This window comes from Poecilia latipinna, unplaced genomic scaffold (genome assembly GCF_001443285.1).
Source record: "Poecilia latipinna isolate Pla-1442-1.1 unplaced genomic scaffold, P_latipinna-1.0 Scaffold125, whole genome shotgun sequence".
NCBI classification, from domain to species: Eukaryota; Metazoa; Chordata; class Actinopteri; order Cyprinodontiformes; family Poeciliidae; genus Poecilia; species Poecilia latipinna.
Window position 1 is genome coordinate 231203 of NW_015112741.1, and position 17444 is coordinate 248646.

At 38.7% G+C, this 17444-nt stretch overlaps 2 protein-coding genes across 5 annotated transcripts in view; one reads left to right on the forward strand and one right to left on the reverse strand.

Annotated features, from left to right (window-relative positions):
* Positions 1-6039, reverse strand: part of accs (1-aminocyclopropane-1-carboxylate synthase homolog (Arabidopsis)(non-functional)) — a 15603-nt gene extending 9564 nt beyond the window's left edge. Inside the window, exons 1-6 of one of the 2 annotated variants that reach the window (XM_015028458.1) lie at positions 5743-6039; positions 4949-5611; positions 3135-3865; positions 3001-3060; positions 2408-2478; positions 2215-2284 (exon numbers count right to left, since the gene is read on the reverse strand). In XM_015028458.1, the coding sequence (XP_014883944.1) occupies positions 2215-2284; positions 2408-2478; positions 3001-3060; positions 3135-3865; positions 4949-5585 (1569 nt within the window). In that variant the 5' untranslated portion in view covers positions 5586-5611; positions 5743-6039. Of the gene's footprint in view, positions 1-2214; positions 2285-2407; positions 2479-3000; positions 3061-3134; positions 3866-4948 lie in introns of both variants that reach the window. The other variant, XM_015028457.1, reaches the window with a different exon arrangement.
* Positions 6040-6964: 925 nt separating this feature from the next.
* Positions 6965-17444, forward strand: part of furinb (furin (paired basic amino acid cleaving enzyme) b) — a 150540-nt gene continuing 140060 nt past the window's right edge. Inside the window, exons 1-2 of one of the 3 annotated variants that reach the window (XM_015028462.1) lie at positions 6965-7428; positions 7501-7738. The gene's annotated coding sequence lies outside the window, so the exon portion shown is untranslated. The remainder of the gene's footprint in view (positions 7429-7500; positions 7739-17444) is intronic. The other 2 variants (XM_015028463.1, XM_015028461.1) reach the window with 2 other exon arrangements.

A 17444-nucleotide genomic window follows, 5' to 3' on the forward strand; every position in this document is an offset into this window, starting at 1 on the left:
GACACTATACAAATGAATACAAATGAGTAGATGTTTTTTTATTTTTTTTATTTGGCAAGTGAATAATCTCTGTGCTTTGTTGTCACTGAGACAACAGATAATTCCTCTGCATAACAAAGTAATCTTAAGTCAAACATGGGACCATCTGTGCGAAAATTCGAAGGATCAAACTCAAATTGGGATTTTAACAGTTCTGATCCAAAACACAGTGCATCTTTAATGAAATGACTGAAAAAAAGTCGCATTACGGACCAGTAAAGGTTCAGATATCAACTGGATAAAAATGCTGTAGTACCACTTAAGCAGAAGTGTGTACATTATTTGTCAATGAACTGAAACACTAAAAAAGATTATTGAAATTCACAAGACTAAATTTAGTAATACACTCTTCAGTGTATTGCTGTTAAGAGGGGTTTTCCAAGTTATTGAACCGTTAACGCTTTGTTGTCACTGAGTCAACAGAGAATTCCTCTGCATAACAAAGCAATCTTAAGCCAAACGTGGGGACATCTTGAAATGTCAATTCTTTGAAATGTCAATTCTTGAAATGTTTTGGTCACCAAATATCTTAGTGGTATTATGCCAAATATGATGTAATTGGGGGCAACAGCAACTCAGCAACAGAGTAGAAGGCCAAAGTAGAGGTATCACAGGCTCAAACTGCTGACTGTCTGCTACAAAAGTAGGAAGAGATCTCAAACTTTGTATGGACTTCAGGTTTCAGATTAACTCAGGATTAGCTTAATGGAATAAATTTTGATTTGGGGAAGAAAAGTTGCCAAACTACATCATCAGATATGAAGTGTTGAATGCAGTAATGTGAAGACGAATGGTACCTGCCAGGGTGTAGTGTGTCAAGAGTAAAATTAGGCATCGGGGTCTGATCAAGACATGGGGATGTATTACAGAGTTGGGCTTAATGCTGTGGCACACAAAGACCGTTTAGACAATTTACACACATCATACTGCCACTACCATGTGTGTCTACAGCATTAGTTTATACAAGATGCAATGCACACCTTGGAAAACCTTCACCTTTGGCTCGCTAGTACAAAGAATATTTTTCCATAGGGTTGTGGTGATAAATAAGACATCTTTTTGGCAAATGTCAGACGTGCCTTATGTGTTCTTATTGGACAGCAATAAGAATAAGAACTTGGAACTCGTTCAGTGATGCTGTTTTGACCAGTCACTTTGTTAAATTAGATTATTGTTACTTAAATTATCCCCTGAAAGGTTCGCCGCTGTGCCATGTTTTATGCATTGTGGATAACAACCCTCATTTGCTTCGTAACCCTTTACAGACTGATACACATTTATGACTTTGTTTCTCATCTCTTCACGAACTTCTGTGTATGATGGTCATGATGTGTTGCTTTTTTAGATCTTGTACTTCATGTTGTCAGTCAAGGACTGCTTAAGTGATTCCTGATTCTACCTGGGGGTGACTATTGATACTGAATTTATTGTTGTTCACAGTTAATTTGTGATTGTGCAAGTAAGGTGGCTACTTTTTTTTTACAAAGTGCCAGGTTGTTTTGACTACATTTATTCCCTCTGTAAAATAAATAATCTTTTAGAGACTACCGTATTCTCCGCACTATGAGGCGCACCTAAAAACCTTCAATTTCCTCAAAAGCCGACAGTGCGCCTTTTAATCTGGTGCCCCTTATATGTGGACCAATATTGAGCCGCAACAGGTCTAGCAACTACGGTAAGCAGCCGCCGACTTCATTTTCGCCCGTAGAAGAAGAAGCGCGCGGTGCATGCTGGGATAGTTGTTAGAACGCTGGTTTGTAAATCTATTAATAAAGTTTGACTGACCTATCTACCTACCGACCGTCTAGAATCAGGTCGTCTGCAGGTCATTTAGCACCACGTTCTCCACGAACATTCTGTGCGCGAACGGAGAAGGATGGCCATCGTCCGGCCACGCCCCGGCCCAGTCGCGGAAGGCTCTCCTGGCCGACCGCAGTGGGACTGTTTTGTTGACATTCCATTTAATGCAGCTCCATCTAGTGGATGCATAACGTAACTCCAGCCTCTACTGTAGCGTCTGTTCTATGTGCCTTATATATGAAAAAGTTTTAAAATAGGCTATTCATTGAAGGTGCGCCTTATAGTGCGGAAAATACGGTACTTCTTCATATCTACTTACTCAGGTTATAAATGCCTGATATCAAACTTTAACAAAAACCCTGATGCTTTACTCACATTATCAGCTCTTAGTGGCTTGGGAGAGCAGCAGTGGTGAGACAGGAACTTTGCAACTTCTTCTCTGAGGCTAAATAAAGGAGGGCAGAATTGAAAGATTACTGTAAAATAAAGTTTTCTGGTGTTATTAAGGTAAAAGTTTAATAAGATGTTAATTTAAAAATGAGAACAAAAGTGTTGTGAAATGTCTTACAAAGCGTGCCCAGTCCAGTCTGCATACTGCAACAGGGATGGCTCAACGTGCAACATGTCAGGCTTGGTTAGCTGTAACACATTGAAACATCGGTAGAAGTAGTTGGAATAATTGGAAATTATTTAAAGTTACTGATAATCACATTGCTGTATGAGGCATGTGTGGTGGAACTTAAATATTTAGTCTAAGATGATGTAATCATTTGTACAATTCAACAAGTCCCAACTTGTTTATTATTTAAGCAGACACTTGGCTTAAACTATATTATTTATTTATTTTTGTTTTGGAGAAGCTTCAGTGGTTCTCATGTGAAGGAAAATAGTCTTTTAAAAAAAATAAGGCAAAGTGGACTATGTCAAAAAAAAGCTTTGAAGCTAAAAATCCATGAAACAAGTTGTTCAATGTTCATCTTAGCTTAAATGTGACATCATTTCATGTTTTCTCCTTCTGTTCAGAAATATGCCCTCATTCCTACCATTAAACATGCCAGATTCTCTTTGTGAATTTCCTTTGTACAAAATTCCCTCCTCTGCAACTCCCCTTACAGTTCTGGCATTGTGTCATTATGTAAGTGACAATATTGTGTATTTTACTCTTTTATGAAGAAGATCATAGCATAGTTTGTTCTCACTGGTTCCCAAGTTGACAATACCCTGGAAAAAAGAAAACAACAGCATAAGCATTATTTATGGTTCTGCTTTTTCTTTGTAGCTCAATGCTTACTTACATCAGGATTGTCTGTTTGGTGATGTTTGTCCATTGCATACTGGATAAAGCCCTCCTGGAGAATGCCTTGATGCTGTCGGATGCTGTTACCTCGGCTGGACAGGTACACGCTGCGGCCGGGAGCCTCTGCACCTCTCATTGTTGCCAAAACACCCTGTGACACTTGACAGGTCTTGACAGATATGGGATGGGACTTTTTGGTCTCCTGAGTGGCGACAGGCTGCGCTGTGGGAGCTTCTGGAGGGGGCTGAGATAAAGATGACGAGACAGCGGGGCCGGCAGTGGCCAGCGGAGGAGTTGACAGATGAGCCAGAGGTGAGATGGGACTGTCGGACGGCGTGGCGGCTGGGGCCCCCTGTCGGGTGGCGAAGAGCGCCCCTGTCAGCATAGTGAACAGGTGGAGCTCGTGCTGCCGCTCCTTTTCTGCCCTTCTGTCCTCCCTCTGCTCCCTGCGTTCCTCAGCCTGGAACTCTCTCTCCAGCCGGGTCTCTTCCAGGGAGAGAAGACGCTCCTCTGCAGACTGCTGCCAGCTTAGGAAGCTGACCAGAGCTTTGTCAAGGCTCTCCCTGACGCCTGACCTGCCACATGACGCCCTGCCACCCCGCCTACGCTTCCTTTGTTTCACAGAAGTTGACCCGCGAGGAGCCTCATCGCTGGGCTGCTCAGATGTCTCTTGCATCACAGGACCAATGTGAGTGGCAGATGTAGCAGAGGCATCCATGTCCCTAAAACCTGAAAATATAAACATATAAGATTACTTTGTAGCACATACGTGAAAAAAATATATGTACAAAAACTAAAAAAACAACAACAAATGAACATGTTATTGCAGTGGCAGAATCTCACACAGATTTCTGTCTGTTTAAATCCTTTCACTTGAGAACATTTATTCAGTGAAGAACAAAAATGGTATCAATAAAAATCTATTTCAACTAGTAGAGTAATATTTAACTGTTTTAAGTCAAAGTTTCTGTGAACTTCTAATCTTTAGTCAATATTTCAGAAGATATGCACAACAAAAGAACACACAGAGCAGTGGTGAACCCTGTAGGAGTGGCATCAATGACTCATTAAGGAGGTCGCAAATGAACCCAGAACATTTAAAGCAGGCGTCATTTGCCTCAGTTAAGGTCAGTGTTCATGTTTCAACAATAAGAAAGAGCAAAGGTATCCAGAGGAAGGTTTTGAGGTAAAAAAAAATCATTGTTGAAAAGAACACAAAATCCAGTTTGCCAAAAGAATTATGATACCGATCAAAAAGACTGTCGGAAAATATTATGTGAACCAATAAGATAAGATAGACATTTCTGATAAAAGTTTTATAAAAGATAGTTCTTTTTATAAAACCAACACAACATTATTGAAAATTAATTCATACTGACAATCAAGCATGGTCGAGATAGTGTATGCAGCAGGTGAGTTATCCAAACCCCACTAGCTCAAAAAGATGAAAACGAAGGTTTTCGAGTGGCACAGCCAGAGTCTGGGCTTAACTTTAAAAATGATTATGATCTTAAACAAGCTAACCATGCTTGACTCGGTGACGTTACCAGATATCACAAACACTTGTTGACACTTTCTGCCACCAAGGTTGAGAAAAACATATATTTAGTTTAGAATTTAAATGACTTTTACCAAAGTCTTTGTTCATAACACTATAGATGCTTTAAATGTTTGTGTGAGAGCATGCTACTTCAATAAGAGATACATTTATTTTAAGGCGTTTTACATAGCTTTACAAGAGATGCTAACATATTGGTCCACATCTGTAACATGCTTATTTTTAACAGTGGGGATAATATTGGTTTTATTTGCCTGAGGGTGAGATTCTTGTATTAGGTGAGGTGTCAGGTTGACCCAATGTGTCCTCTGCGTCCAGTGGAGACTGCCCATCTGTCTCCTGGTCATCCCCTGAGCCATAGTACATCTCAGGTGGCACCCCTGAATTCAGGATGTTCCCCTCAGCATCCTCACACTTTATGTCCAGGGGATCATCAGCTTTAGGTGGCTGGCCGAACAAAAATCCTCCTGAGGATGAAGGGCCAAACGAGCCAACTGGAACTCCCTGCAGATATGCCTCAGACCCGCATGAGCCCTGGAACACCTGCTGAGCTACCACGGCTCCCCCCAAAGAGGAGTAGCTGACCGCCGGACGGCTCGCCAGCACTCTGTCCATCACGTCATAGAACTTCCAAGTCCTCATCTTGTGGTTGTCTTTGATACGCCTATACTCCAGCTTCATCTTCTTAATCTTCTCCCTGCATTGGTCGCCCGAGCGGTAGATGCCCTTTTCGCGCAAGACGTGTGCGATGCGGTCAAACACGCGCTGGTTGCGCAGGGAGCTCTCCAGCTCGATCTGCACGGACTCGTCGGACCAGAGTTGCAGCAGCTCCACGATCTCTGGATCGGTCCAGTTGCTGCCTCTTTCGTACCTCCTGGCGCGGAAGTCCATAATGCTAAGTTATATTGGGACGTATTCTGCAACACAGGAGATGTTCCTGTTTTAACTTTTAACAGCGCCGGGAATCACTGATATATTACGGTATCATTGGTAAAGTTGGTTATTCCCACCGTGTGTGCCTACACAGTAACCACTTTTGCTCTCTCACCTCAAATTAAAAGTGCAGCTCTTCGATAACATATTGTTGTAGTGCTGTCAATCTGGTGTTACGTCACGGCTCATTGACCCGATTTCCGTCGGTTCGGAATGGCACGGCTTTGTTCAGCGCGTGTTAGAATGCACATTTGTCACTAACTCTGTAACAATGTTGCAGAATTTGACAACACAGACACAGAGATATCTGCATCCGGGTTGACGGCACATGCGTGCTGTCCTTATTCCGGGATAACTTTGGCTCGTGTTAACTGCCAGGGGCTACTGAAAGCAGCCTGTGTTTCATTCGTACCAGGCTGTAAAGGGGTAGACACACGCACACATACACGCACACGCGCACACACACACACAGCACCTCGAGCTAGACACTGAAAGCGATGAGTTGTGGCCCCCTCTACTGTACGATGTGATGCTCTTCCAGTGTAGTTTTAATATTCAACCACAAGATGACAGTAGCACACAGCGTCTAAATCTGTTGCCCTTCGAAGGAGTGCGTGTGTTTTTATCATGGGCGTCGCACGGAAATTATTTAAAAGGATTAAACAAAAACAGCCAAATCAAAACATGTTTTAAAATCTTATCTGCCTGGATTACACAGTGGTATTGTTGTGTTTTACTATATTTATTTGTAATTGTTTTTCCTCACCTGCTTAAAATCATGAGTTGTTAGCAGTAGCAGCAAAAGTCAGTTTATAACTACCGTTGGCACAAAAAGGGAAGAGAAAGCATGAGTCTGGATAGAACGTCAACTTCGCCCTCATGTTGTGAGTTACAATTTTATTGAAACATTCAAACTGTACAACTCAATTTAGTTTCAAGAGTCTTTTTAAGGCTTGTTATCTAAAAAAAATAAAATAAAATGTTTTTCTGTTTTTTTTTTTTGTTTGTTTTTTTTGTTTTTTTGTTTTTTTACCACATATTGTTTTAGTGTTTAGCCTATCATGAGTGCACGGAAAACTAAATTGTCAATCAAACTTGCAGCAGCTTGTAAGGCAAACTTGCCACACACAATATGGTAGACCCACTGCCGTATCTGTTCTGGTGGGCAATTCATCTAACAAGGCATCCAAAGTACTATAAGGAAAACAATGTGATTTTATGGCGAAAAATCTTTTAACCGCCCCTCTGAGCGAGTAAGGTGAGACAAACCAAGCGTACCAAATAATCCACTTGCCTCGAAATGTGACGTATTTCCGTGAGAAAGGAGGTTTGTGGCAGTTTGTTGTCATCTCCATCCAATGGTGAACCGCTACATTGTATCGGCACGGAGTCCTATTTCGTCCGCAATTTTGTTTGATATTATTGATACTCGCTTAACACACCCAGCAAAAACAACTTATTGGGTTGCAGGAAACCTTAAAAAAATGTAAAGCGACGGTTGAAGTTTATTGTTGAAATATACAATCATGGTGTTGTTAAGTTGTTTGCGAATGACAAGCAAGAAGGGAGAGTTTAATTGATGACTCCTTGGAGGAAAATGGGTGCGTGCGGATAGCATATATTTTTTTTTTTTTTTTTTCCTGAAGCAAGTGAAGGGAATGAATGTAAAGTTGGGTAGTTAACGCACGAAAGAAAGGAAGCGAGAGGGGAGTCTCCGCTTGGAGCGAGGAGGAAGAGAGGAAAAGGAAGATGAGGGGAGCATGACGGCTCGGTCCTTATGGCTGTTTTCTGACTTTCTGAGGTAATTGTTTTGACTTTTTGTATTTTCTTGTAGTTTTTTGTGATGTCCACGAGTGCGGTGTGTCATACGCAGGGAGGAGAATTGAAGCAGAGTGGGTGGGAACACAATGGAAATATTTGCAGAAAGCGTTGCACGATCTCTGCCAGCAGTCTTCACCAGTCCTCCCAGTCAGGTGAATTTTCCCAGTCTAAGACACCCGGTACTACAGTCTTGTTAAATGCTGCATAGGTGGACTTTATTACCAGTAGAGTAGCACCTTTCCAGCTTTGATCTTTGATTTGTGATGCCTTTTCCATGAAGTTTACAGTTGGTAAGAAATTCCTTTTATCATTAAAATTGTCTTCATTTGATCTGTACTTTAAACTTTTACTCTGTTTCCCTCCTTTCTCTTTCTCTTGTATACCTTGTGCCTGCTTGTTTTGGTAGCTAAAGTTTTCATCAGAAACCGGTTATGAAATCCAAACATAACCAAGTTGTTACTTGACTTTCTTTTTTTTTGTGAGACTTAAACTGATGTGGTTCAGTAGTAATTTAATTTTCTTTTTTTACATTTAAAATTATAAAAGCATGAAATCACTGACGAAGAAAAACCTCTACACCTCAGCTCACATTTTTTTTTTATATATTCATCCCGTGATGTCACCCTCCATACATGAGAAAAAAAAACAATGCCACCCACTTTCACAGTATTCAAGTTAGAATTTGGTGCCTGTTTTTTTTTTAGGGGGAAAAAATAACAGCTTCTTGTTTTTTTTCTTTTTCTTTTTTTTCTGTTATTATTATTTCCTTGTAATTTTATTTTATTAATTTCAACAATAAATTGATTTAGTTTTACTAAATCAAAGTAGATAATTACTTTCAATTTTGATCAGTAAAAAGAGGAAAAACATCTCAAATTACAATGTTTTTCTATTATCATCAGAACTAGATGATTTAAAAAAATGAATTTCATTTTTTATAGATATATTTTTCATCATTCAAAATGATACAATTTTAGATTTGTCTAGCCTTTCCATTCTTTTTCATCTACATTTTGTGATTTAAAAAGTCATGGCACAACACCTTTGATCAGTAGAGAAGAAAAAGATCATCACTGGTTTCTGATGAGAACATGCAATTGCCAAAACATGCACATGCAGTGACCACACACTCGAGTTTTCTTAATTTTTCGATTTTTTTTCTTTTTCCTTAAGCCTTACAGCTATAACCTGCATCAAGTAGCTCTTTCTGTCAGAGTAAGGTGTGAATTGCTGTGATAAATCTCATTTAGTGCTGCTCCTCAGGCAAAGCTGGAATTGTTTAGACCTGGCTATGCACTATTCCTCTTCATACTGTCATTAAATACTATATTTGTGCCTACTCGGATATAATCTCTGCATGCTCTGTTTGAACAAACAAGTGGGGTGGGGGGGACGACGACTACTAAATCCTGGAATGATTTAGTATACATCCAATCGTGCCCTGAGGAAAACATTATTGTTATTTTAATTTCCACTGAGATATCAGCAGAGAGAGAAAATCAAGGTCACCAGCACCAGCATGGCTCCGAGCATTATTCTAGGACGGATTACACACCGAATCAAAGTTACTCTGTAAAGCTCTTATTTATTTATTTTCAACATCTTTGTTCAGCCTACATTGTACCCAGGATCAAAGGTATTAACAGGGATTGCAGTTATGTTTTTTTTTTTGTAGTCCTCAGCTCTGAAACCTCTATGTTCCATCAGCACAAAGGGTTAAACTGTACTGATAATTCTCTGGCTTCTGAAACTTTTGTAAGAGACACTAAATGGAGATGCAGTGTAGGAGGATGATGTGTGAAAACAAACTGCTCCATGGTATAACTCATCTATAACTAGGGCAAAGGGTGACATGGATGAATGGAGGTTCAACCTGGGAAGCATTGCTCAGATTCACATAGCTGTTTAAAATTGGGGTTGGATCCCTCTATGGAGAATTATTTACACAATTGATTGCTTCTCCAGGATACGCTGCTGTCGCCCCACACAGCACTTCATCAGGCTACTCCATCTCTGCAGCCGGCAGGTTGTGGGAGTAAGAATGGATCTAGTTTCTGACTTCGCGGTGCACACACTGCTCCCATCCAGCTGTGCACGGCTGTCGTGACCGAGCATGACATGCCTCAGTGCTGCTTCTCTCCGACCACACTCCGAACTTTGATCAGCTTTCCCTCCCAGGAGAGGGAGCTTGGCTGTCAGTGGCATTTCACAAATGCTGCCGCTTGCTTGCCGAGCCTTGGTTTCCAGCAATGGGGGCAGCCCAGAGCACATGGTGGGTGTTGATTTGGCTGAAGGGCTCCCTGAAATAGAGCTGGAGTGCTGCATATGGTCTGTCACAGTTCCGTGTGCTCATCATTACCAATGCAAATCGTCTGTGCATCCACATGAAGGCTTTGAAATCACATCTCTCTTGGCTAACACTAATGCAGACAAAGTTAACTGAATGTACTTGCCCTATGTGGGATATGTACCTTTTACGTGGGCTCATGGGAACAATATAATGAGCAACTGGGGGTTAAGCATTTTTCTTGTGCATGAGGAAAATCGAATTCAGAGGGTAAAAAAAAAACAAAAAAAAAACCTGCACTTGTTTCAGGTAGTTATCTATGTTTTCTGAGGTTAACTGTTGCTGTTACTGTTTTAGCTTTGCAATAATTTTATATAATTTCCTCCTCATTTTTTATTATGCATACTGAATTTGTCATTACAACCTCCTCTGTAATTATTTGAAGAGAAGAAGAAAAAAAGAAAGCATTAAGAAGATTTTTTTTATTATTATTATTGTAACTGCATGTGTCTCAGTGAAAAATGAGAAAATCCAAATTTTAATTTAATTACATTAATTCAATAGATGAAGGTGCATATGGATGAAGTGACATAGCAGCACATTTCTTCTTGGATGCGATGCAAAACAAAAGACTAGAAAATATGCCAAGCATAACACTGTGGGAAAAATACCCCGCCAAACCCCTCTAGATTTCTTCTGTTTATTCTTTTTCTGGTCAAAATTGATAGTTTTGGATCATCAAAATATGTCAGACAGAATAAATACAAAAGGCAGTTTTCAAATGAGGATTTCATTTATTAAGGGGAAAAAGCTATCCAAACAATCCTGACCCTATGTGGCAAAAAAATAATTGCTCTCTTTGTAATTTATTAATTAACAGTGATTAACCAATTTTTTTGGCTTGATTTCCAATCAACTAAATATAACTTCTAATTCAACATGAAGTAGGTCAAAAACATCTCAAAAAGCAACACTTCTTGCCAAGATTAAAACATAAAAAGAAGGATGAAGAAAAATCTTTTTTTGACATATTACTCTGGAAAGCGTCACAAAGCTGCTTAACCACAGCAAGAACCATAATCAATAAAGGAGAAACCTTGAAAGAGTGGAGAACCTCCCCAGATGTAGCCATGACTCTGTGTTCATTGATGAATCATCTAGGAAATCATTAAAGTACCCAGAAAAAAGTTGCTAAAGCATTGTAGATTTGAACATGCCTCAGTTAATGTTTGTGATCTTGATTGATGCTGGGAAAATATGCCACGCTTGGGAAACATTTAAGGCAAAAACAACACAAAGGCCTGCCACCTCATGCAGAAGCTCTCTTGATGTTCCTCAGGGAAAATATTCTAGGAACAAGTGAAAAGTGGATGTTTTTGGAAGATGTGTGCGTGCGTGCGTGCGTGTGTGTGTGTGTCATGCCATCTGGTGTAAAACCAGCGCAGGATTCCAAGAAAATGTACATCAGCGATACTGTGAAATTGTATCAATGTTTGGTGGTTAGGTGTGCTTTAATGCCTGGAAATCTGGATTGGGTCTGACTAAGGGAGTTTCACAATCAGTGCTTTTTTTCCAAAGCTTCTCCAGTTTTTGCAAGAAACAAGTAAATAACTGATACTTTGATATGGAACGTATCATTTACTGACTTGATGCTGCTGTAAATCTGTCAGGAGAAAGCAATTAATAATTAAGTCTCCATCTAAATGTGTTAAAAGGTTTTTTATACAACACATTTATCTGTGTTTTTTCTTGTGGCTTTTGTACCTTTATCTCCATCAAATCTTTGAAAATAGGAGAGAAAAACTTGGTGAAGAAATTAGAACGAAGATATAACAGTATAAACGAAACCTAAATTGTGACGCTGAGAACGAAGCCTAGGGACAGAGAGCACAGTAAAAATAGAAGAAAATAACTGTCAGTAAAAATAGCTTATTGGAAAAACAGCAGCTCAAGACACTGTCTGGTACATTGTTTTGCAAAATGACAGCAGCTGTTAATACTATAAAGGTGTAAACATGGATGAAGAATTAGTAAATTGGTATATGAATAAATAAAAAAAAAGGGTTGCTATATTTTGTGACCTGAGAAATATCTTTAATGTTAAAGCTGCTTATATTTGTATTTTTTGACATTAGATTTAAAACAAATTGTAAATAAATGTAGTTTGTTTTTTTTTTTTTTCGAAATCGGTGCTCATTTACATTGATTCATCATCTTTTTAGATAATTTATTTGTTAACGTAATTTTAAATCCATATCTTAACTATGCATCATTACTAAAACAATATTTAGCAGATCACAAGGAGCCGTCACGGTCAAAGGTTTTTCCACAAACTTTAGGGCTTTTTCATTGTAGATGTATGTAGTGATTGTACGTTGCTATGAAACATGATCAGATTACACGTATGCTATTTTGAAATTAATTACAGTTAACAAAATGAATCACCTACACTGTGTTACACGTTTACACAGTTTCAGGTCTTCAACCTTTTTCTATAATTGTTAGCTCAGTGCTAATGAGTTCAGGGTAGCTCTTGTCACTCTGACTACATTTGAAGAGCTGAAAGCTTTAAAAGCTTTAAAAGAAAGTGGTGCTTGAAATCATTCTTCTTTTGTCAACTATAGTTACTGCTAAGGGAACATGTGCTGTCATCATTGCTTTGCATCAAAAAGCCTTTTCTTACAAGCATATTGCCACAAGTAGGATTTTGCCCAAAACAGCCTTTCATTGAAGCATCAAGCACTTGAAGGAGGGGGTGGGTTTAACTTCTGTAAAAAAAATAAATAAATAAGAAAGAAAGAAAAGAAAAAAAAGCTTTAGTGTGTTCAAAAAATCCAGCAGGTGCTAGAACTGGCTCTTCATCCATGATTCATCCATGTTATCATTTGCCAATGTTATATATATATGCCATATTGCCATTTTCTCAGACACGAGGAACTTTTAGGTTAGCAAAGAATCCACTTCAGTTCAGAAAAAAAAAAAAAAAAGATGTCAAAACCGAACAAATATTCTACATGAAGTATCAGGTTTGCCCTGTAGACAATTGGGATAATGTTACAATATCTGGAGAAACCCTATTCAAACTGTTTAGGACATCTAATAAAAGGATTGTCCAAAAATAAAAAGGTGACACTATCACGAGACCACACAAACAGATGTCTTGATTTTGCCTAAAACCATTGCTGTAAATTAAAAAAAAAAACTCAAAACCTCCAGGCGCAATTTTGTTCAACCATCCAAGAGTAATTTAGAGACGAACACTGGTCTAACACAAGGTAACAAGGCAACAGTAGTAAAGAAAGATGGATCTCAATTAATTTGAATACCATGAAACATTTACTGATTTCAACTTGAGAAATGAAACACACTTTATAGATTGAATGCATGCTCACACACATTTTAAGCATTTACTGCTTGTTTATTTTGACCATTACAGCTTACAAGTAATGAAAACCCCAAAATAATAATATGGACATTATCAATAATCACAGATATTTTAACAGAAATGTTATCCTACTGAATATTTTGTGGGTGCCAGGCCGGTATTTTAACTCATACTAGGTTGGGGCTCTTTTTGTGTGAATTGCTGCATCAGTTGAATGTAGCAGGACGTGATCAGTATGTCGCTTTGCTGAGATGCTTAGGAAATCCAGCTTGCTTTCATAGAAATGTTCAGCTTGTCTGTGTCGTTGGGTCTCTCATGTTCCTCTTGTGCGGCCACCTTCCTTAGCAATGACCTTTTATGGTTTATGCTCCTTGTGAAGGGTGTCAATGACTGTCTGGTAGACAAATGTCAAGTCAGCACTCATCGTTCCGATCGTGTTGAAGGCCATCATATAGCATCTCTGTATGAAACGTTCTCTTTGAACTGGTCTCATGTAAATTGCTGAGAACTGAAAGGTTGGTTTTTATTAACTGTAAGTTATTCTTCACAATTTATCACTTCGTGTATTAGGAGTCTATTGAATATAATGCATATGTAAACTTTGTAACTTGGATCACTGAATTTGTTGTGATCACTTTTTAAATGGCTCAGGGACTACAACATAAAATTTGGTCGATAATCCTTCCAAACTTTTTGAATGAATTAAAGTGGAGCCTAGCTTCAGACAAATCTTGAATCTGCATATCTTTACTCTGTAGGGACTGTGGCCTTGGGGTTAATGAGGTTAACAAAATACTAATTGCTGAACTGTGTGCCGTGCATGCCTGAGCCATTCCTGCTCCTCTCTGTTGCCATTCGGGGGCTCCACTGTGTTCCTCAGCCCCCTTGGCTGTTGAAACTGAAGAAGCAACGAGAAATCCCTATGATGAGTTTAAGAGTGTTTTGATTGGAATTAGCAGTTGTTGCTTCTTGTCCTCCAATCAAATTATACACTTATCACTATAGTGTAACTCCCACTCGCAAGTCTGTCAGCAGTTTAAAACACTAGGCTCTGAATTATTAATTCAAAGCTCTCCAGTTATTTAGCATACAGCAGGTCACTTATTCTACTCCTGCATTTTCACAGCCAAATTGACTCCTGCATTGCACTGCTCCTGACAGAGGTTGTGCAACTGATTTACTGTTTCCACTGGAGTTCTGTTTGAAACGCTTTAGCTCTCCTGCGGTTTGAAGGTTGAAGTTTCATCTCATTTTTAGGTCTTTGATGTATATTGTAGGAGCAAGCGGCCTCTTGTTACCTCTTCTCATGACAGTGTTTTGAGAGATTGAATTTTAACTGTTTTGTTTTAATATGCTCGTTATACTCCACAATGCAGTTTGAGGGGAGAGATGCTCATCTTTTCCTCTCCGTCTATGTGTTTCTCCCTCTATTCAGTGTCAGCAGACCGCTGTTTGCGTGGCTCCAACACACCATCTAATGAGCTCAGAAGAATTACTCCAGAGGAAGAGTGACAGCCTCTAGTTATGTTTCCAGCACCTCTCCTGATGCACTTAAATTACACCCCCACTTCCAAATGTGTCTGTAAACCCACAGATGCAGTCTGTGACTTACTCCTCTTTTAAGACTGTGGATCCGTATATTCTCCGGAAAGTGGTATAATTGTCTTAGGAAATGGGAGGAGAGGGTATATTCATTGTTAAAAGGAACCTATATATACTGATCAGCTGCAGCAGTTAACAAGGGCAGCTTAATGAAGCGACATTGTTCACCTTATTGCGAGGCAATATTCTTATAATTATGCCCTCTATGCCCAACATTTTCTAAAAGCAACAGTGGAGGATGCAGTTTAGTACTATGGCAGAGAACCCTTAGGTAGTTAAAGGGTCAGTATTATGTATTTTCTGTACACATAGTGCCATTTTATACCACTATGTTCTGTTATTTTCAGTTGTTGTAAAGGTGCTGTATATCTATCAAACGTGACTTAAAAGAAGTTTGACTTTGCAATTAACCGTTTGAAATTGGGTCTCTGTCTCTGTCTTTGTTTTGCTCATTTTCTTTCAGACATCATCTTCAGCATGTCATCACAATGGCATTTCTGAATTAAGCCACCTACAGCATTCTTTGGAGCATTGGACCGAGAAGCAGTTTGTCTGACAAGCTCAGCAGATGTGCGGTTCCACAGCTAGTCTGGTGGAACTCAGTGAAATACATTTTTGGGCTGCATCATTGGATGAAACACCTCTTGTATACAATACTGGGAGTAATGTGAATGCTCTGTGTCTGAAGCCACAGTTCTTAACTGGAAAAGGATGGACCCATTCCCTTCAGGTTGGGGGGCCCGTCTCTTATTCGTGGAGAGACATTTGATTGTCTTGTTCTTGTTAAGGCGAAGTGAGAGATGGATAGGCGGCTTGTAGCTTTGTGTGCAGTAATACCAACATACCAACATTTACTACTCAAAATGTCAAGGTTAAGGAAGAGCTGAGCCATTTGGCAAAATATTAAATTTACTAGATCATTTACTGAGCCGAAAAATGAGATCCTGAATACATGCAGCTAAGATGTGTTTCCTCCAAATGGATAGATGGATGGATGGATATCTGAAATGAATATTGACAAAAATAAATACAAATAAAAGCTGTTCCAGATAATAAAATGAAACATGAATAAATCACTGCTCACTGTGATATGTCTTTGTTCATTTTGTGACAATGCTGAAGTAAAAGGAGCTGTTTCAAAAGAAACCTGATAAACCTTGAACCAAGGCACATTACTACTCATAAGAAATCCCCAGCAAAGTCTGACTGTTTGCTTGATATAAATTCTCATCAACTTTTTTCAAAAGTAATAACATTTTTCTCACTCAAATCTAAATTAAAATTCTTCCGTAGATTGTGTACATTACTTGTAGGATTTGACTCAGTCTTAATCCAACCAATGTATTTCTATATATGAAAAATGTAGACAATCCCTAACTTTAAATTTAAAGTTTTTTTCTAGGGGAGGAAAAAACCCTTCCCTAGAAAATAGCTTTCTTCAAACTATCCAGTAGTTCTTGCTAAAAGAAGGTAACCAAGACATTTTATTTATTATTATTTTTTTTTTTACAATGTTTTGGATTTATCTATGAACGTGTGAATGTGTGCATGAATAGGTGAATGACTGAATGTTGTGTGAAGCACTTTGCGGTCCACTGGAATTGATAAAGCACTACACAAGTACAAGCCATTTACCATTTATGACTTCTTATTTCCCTTATTAATAATGAGCTTTGCCACTCAACTAAACAGGAAAGACGAGAGAAAGACAGATGGGTGTTAAGCTGTATGAAACAGACAATGATGTTCACTCGGGTATAAATTAAGGTGTTCAAATACTCAATTGCCACTTAATACATCTTGTTTTAATTATTACTGTGTGCTTTACAGTGACATTGTTATTATCATATGTGTATACATGTTTGTCGCCCCGGTTTCTCAGGTTCATTATTTTTCCCTTCCAAGGTGTACAACCAGACTCCTTGTGTTTTTTTGTGTTCTCCCTCTACCCATCTTCTCCTCTTCTGTTCCTATCTCTGTCTTTTACTTTTTACCCCACAACTTTTCCATTCTTTTCTTTTTTCTCTATTACCCTTTCTTTTGAGTCTTTGTGTCCTTTGCATTCGAAATAAACCCAAAGAGAAAACATTGAATAAATTAGAAAATTAAATAAGTAAAACAAAGACCAATCAGAAAAATTAATTTGTTTTAAGGCTTTTTACAGGTCTTTATTTCCAGGGTGGCAAAAGTATGGAGAGTACTGTATACGATTGTTTTTCTACTTCCAGCAGTACTGACATCTAAAATGATCAGATAGTGCTACATGAATTTACTGTTTAATTTCAGTGTCGATACATCGGTGCACTTCTATCTGGAAGTCCTTTGTCTTCCTTTTGCCATTAGTATCATGAATTTGCTTGGAACTCTTTGCTTGGTATGGTGTATATTATTATTATTATACATTACCATTTAATATATGATAATAATATATACATTAAATGTCTGAAACATTAAATAAAATATTTTGTGTTTTTTGCAGGTCCTTTGATACACATAAGTAAAAAACAAAACAAAGAGAGAAAAAGCACAACTTGGCGTATTGATTTGTGTTTACTTTATTTCACGCTCCCACCAAAAAAAACACATATCCTGCTCTTTTCTCTGCATCGTGGTACATAACAAAGAGTCAGCAAAAAAACAGGGAGCCAGAAGGCAATCTAAAGAAACTGTGATTTTTCGAACAGATGCATAATGGTGGAAGACAAGGAAAACCCAAATGACT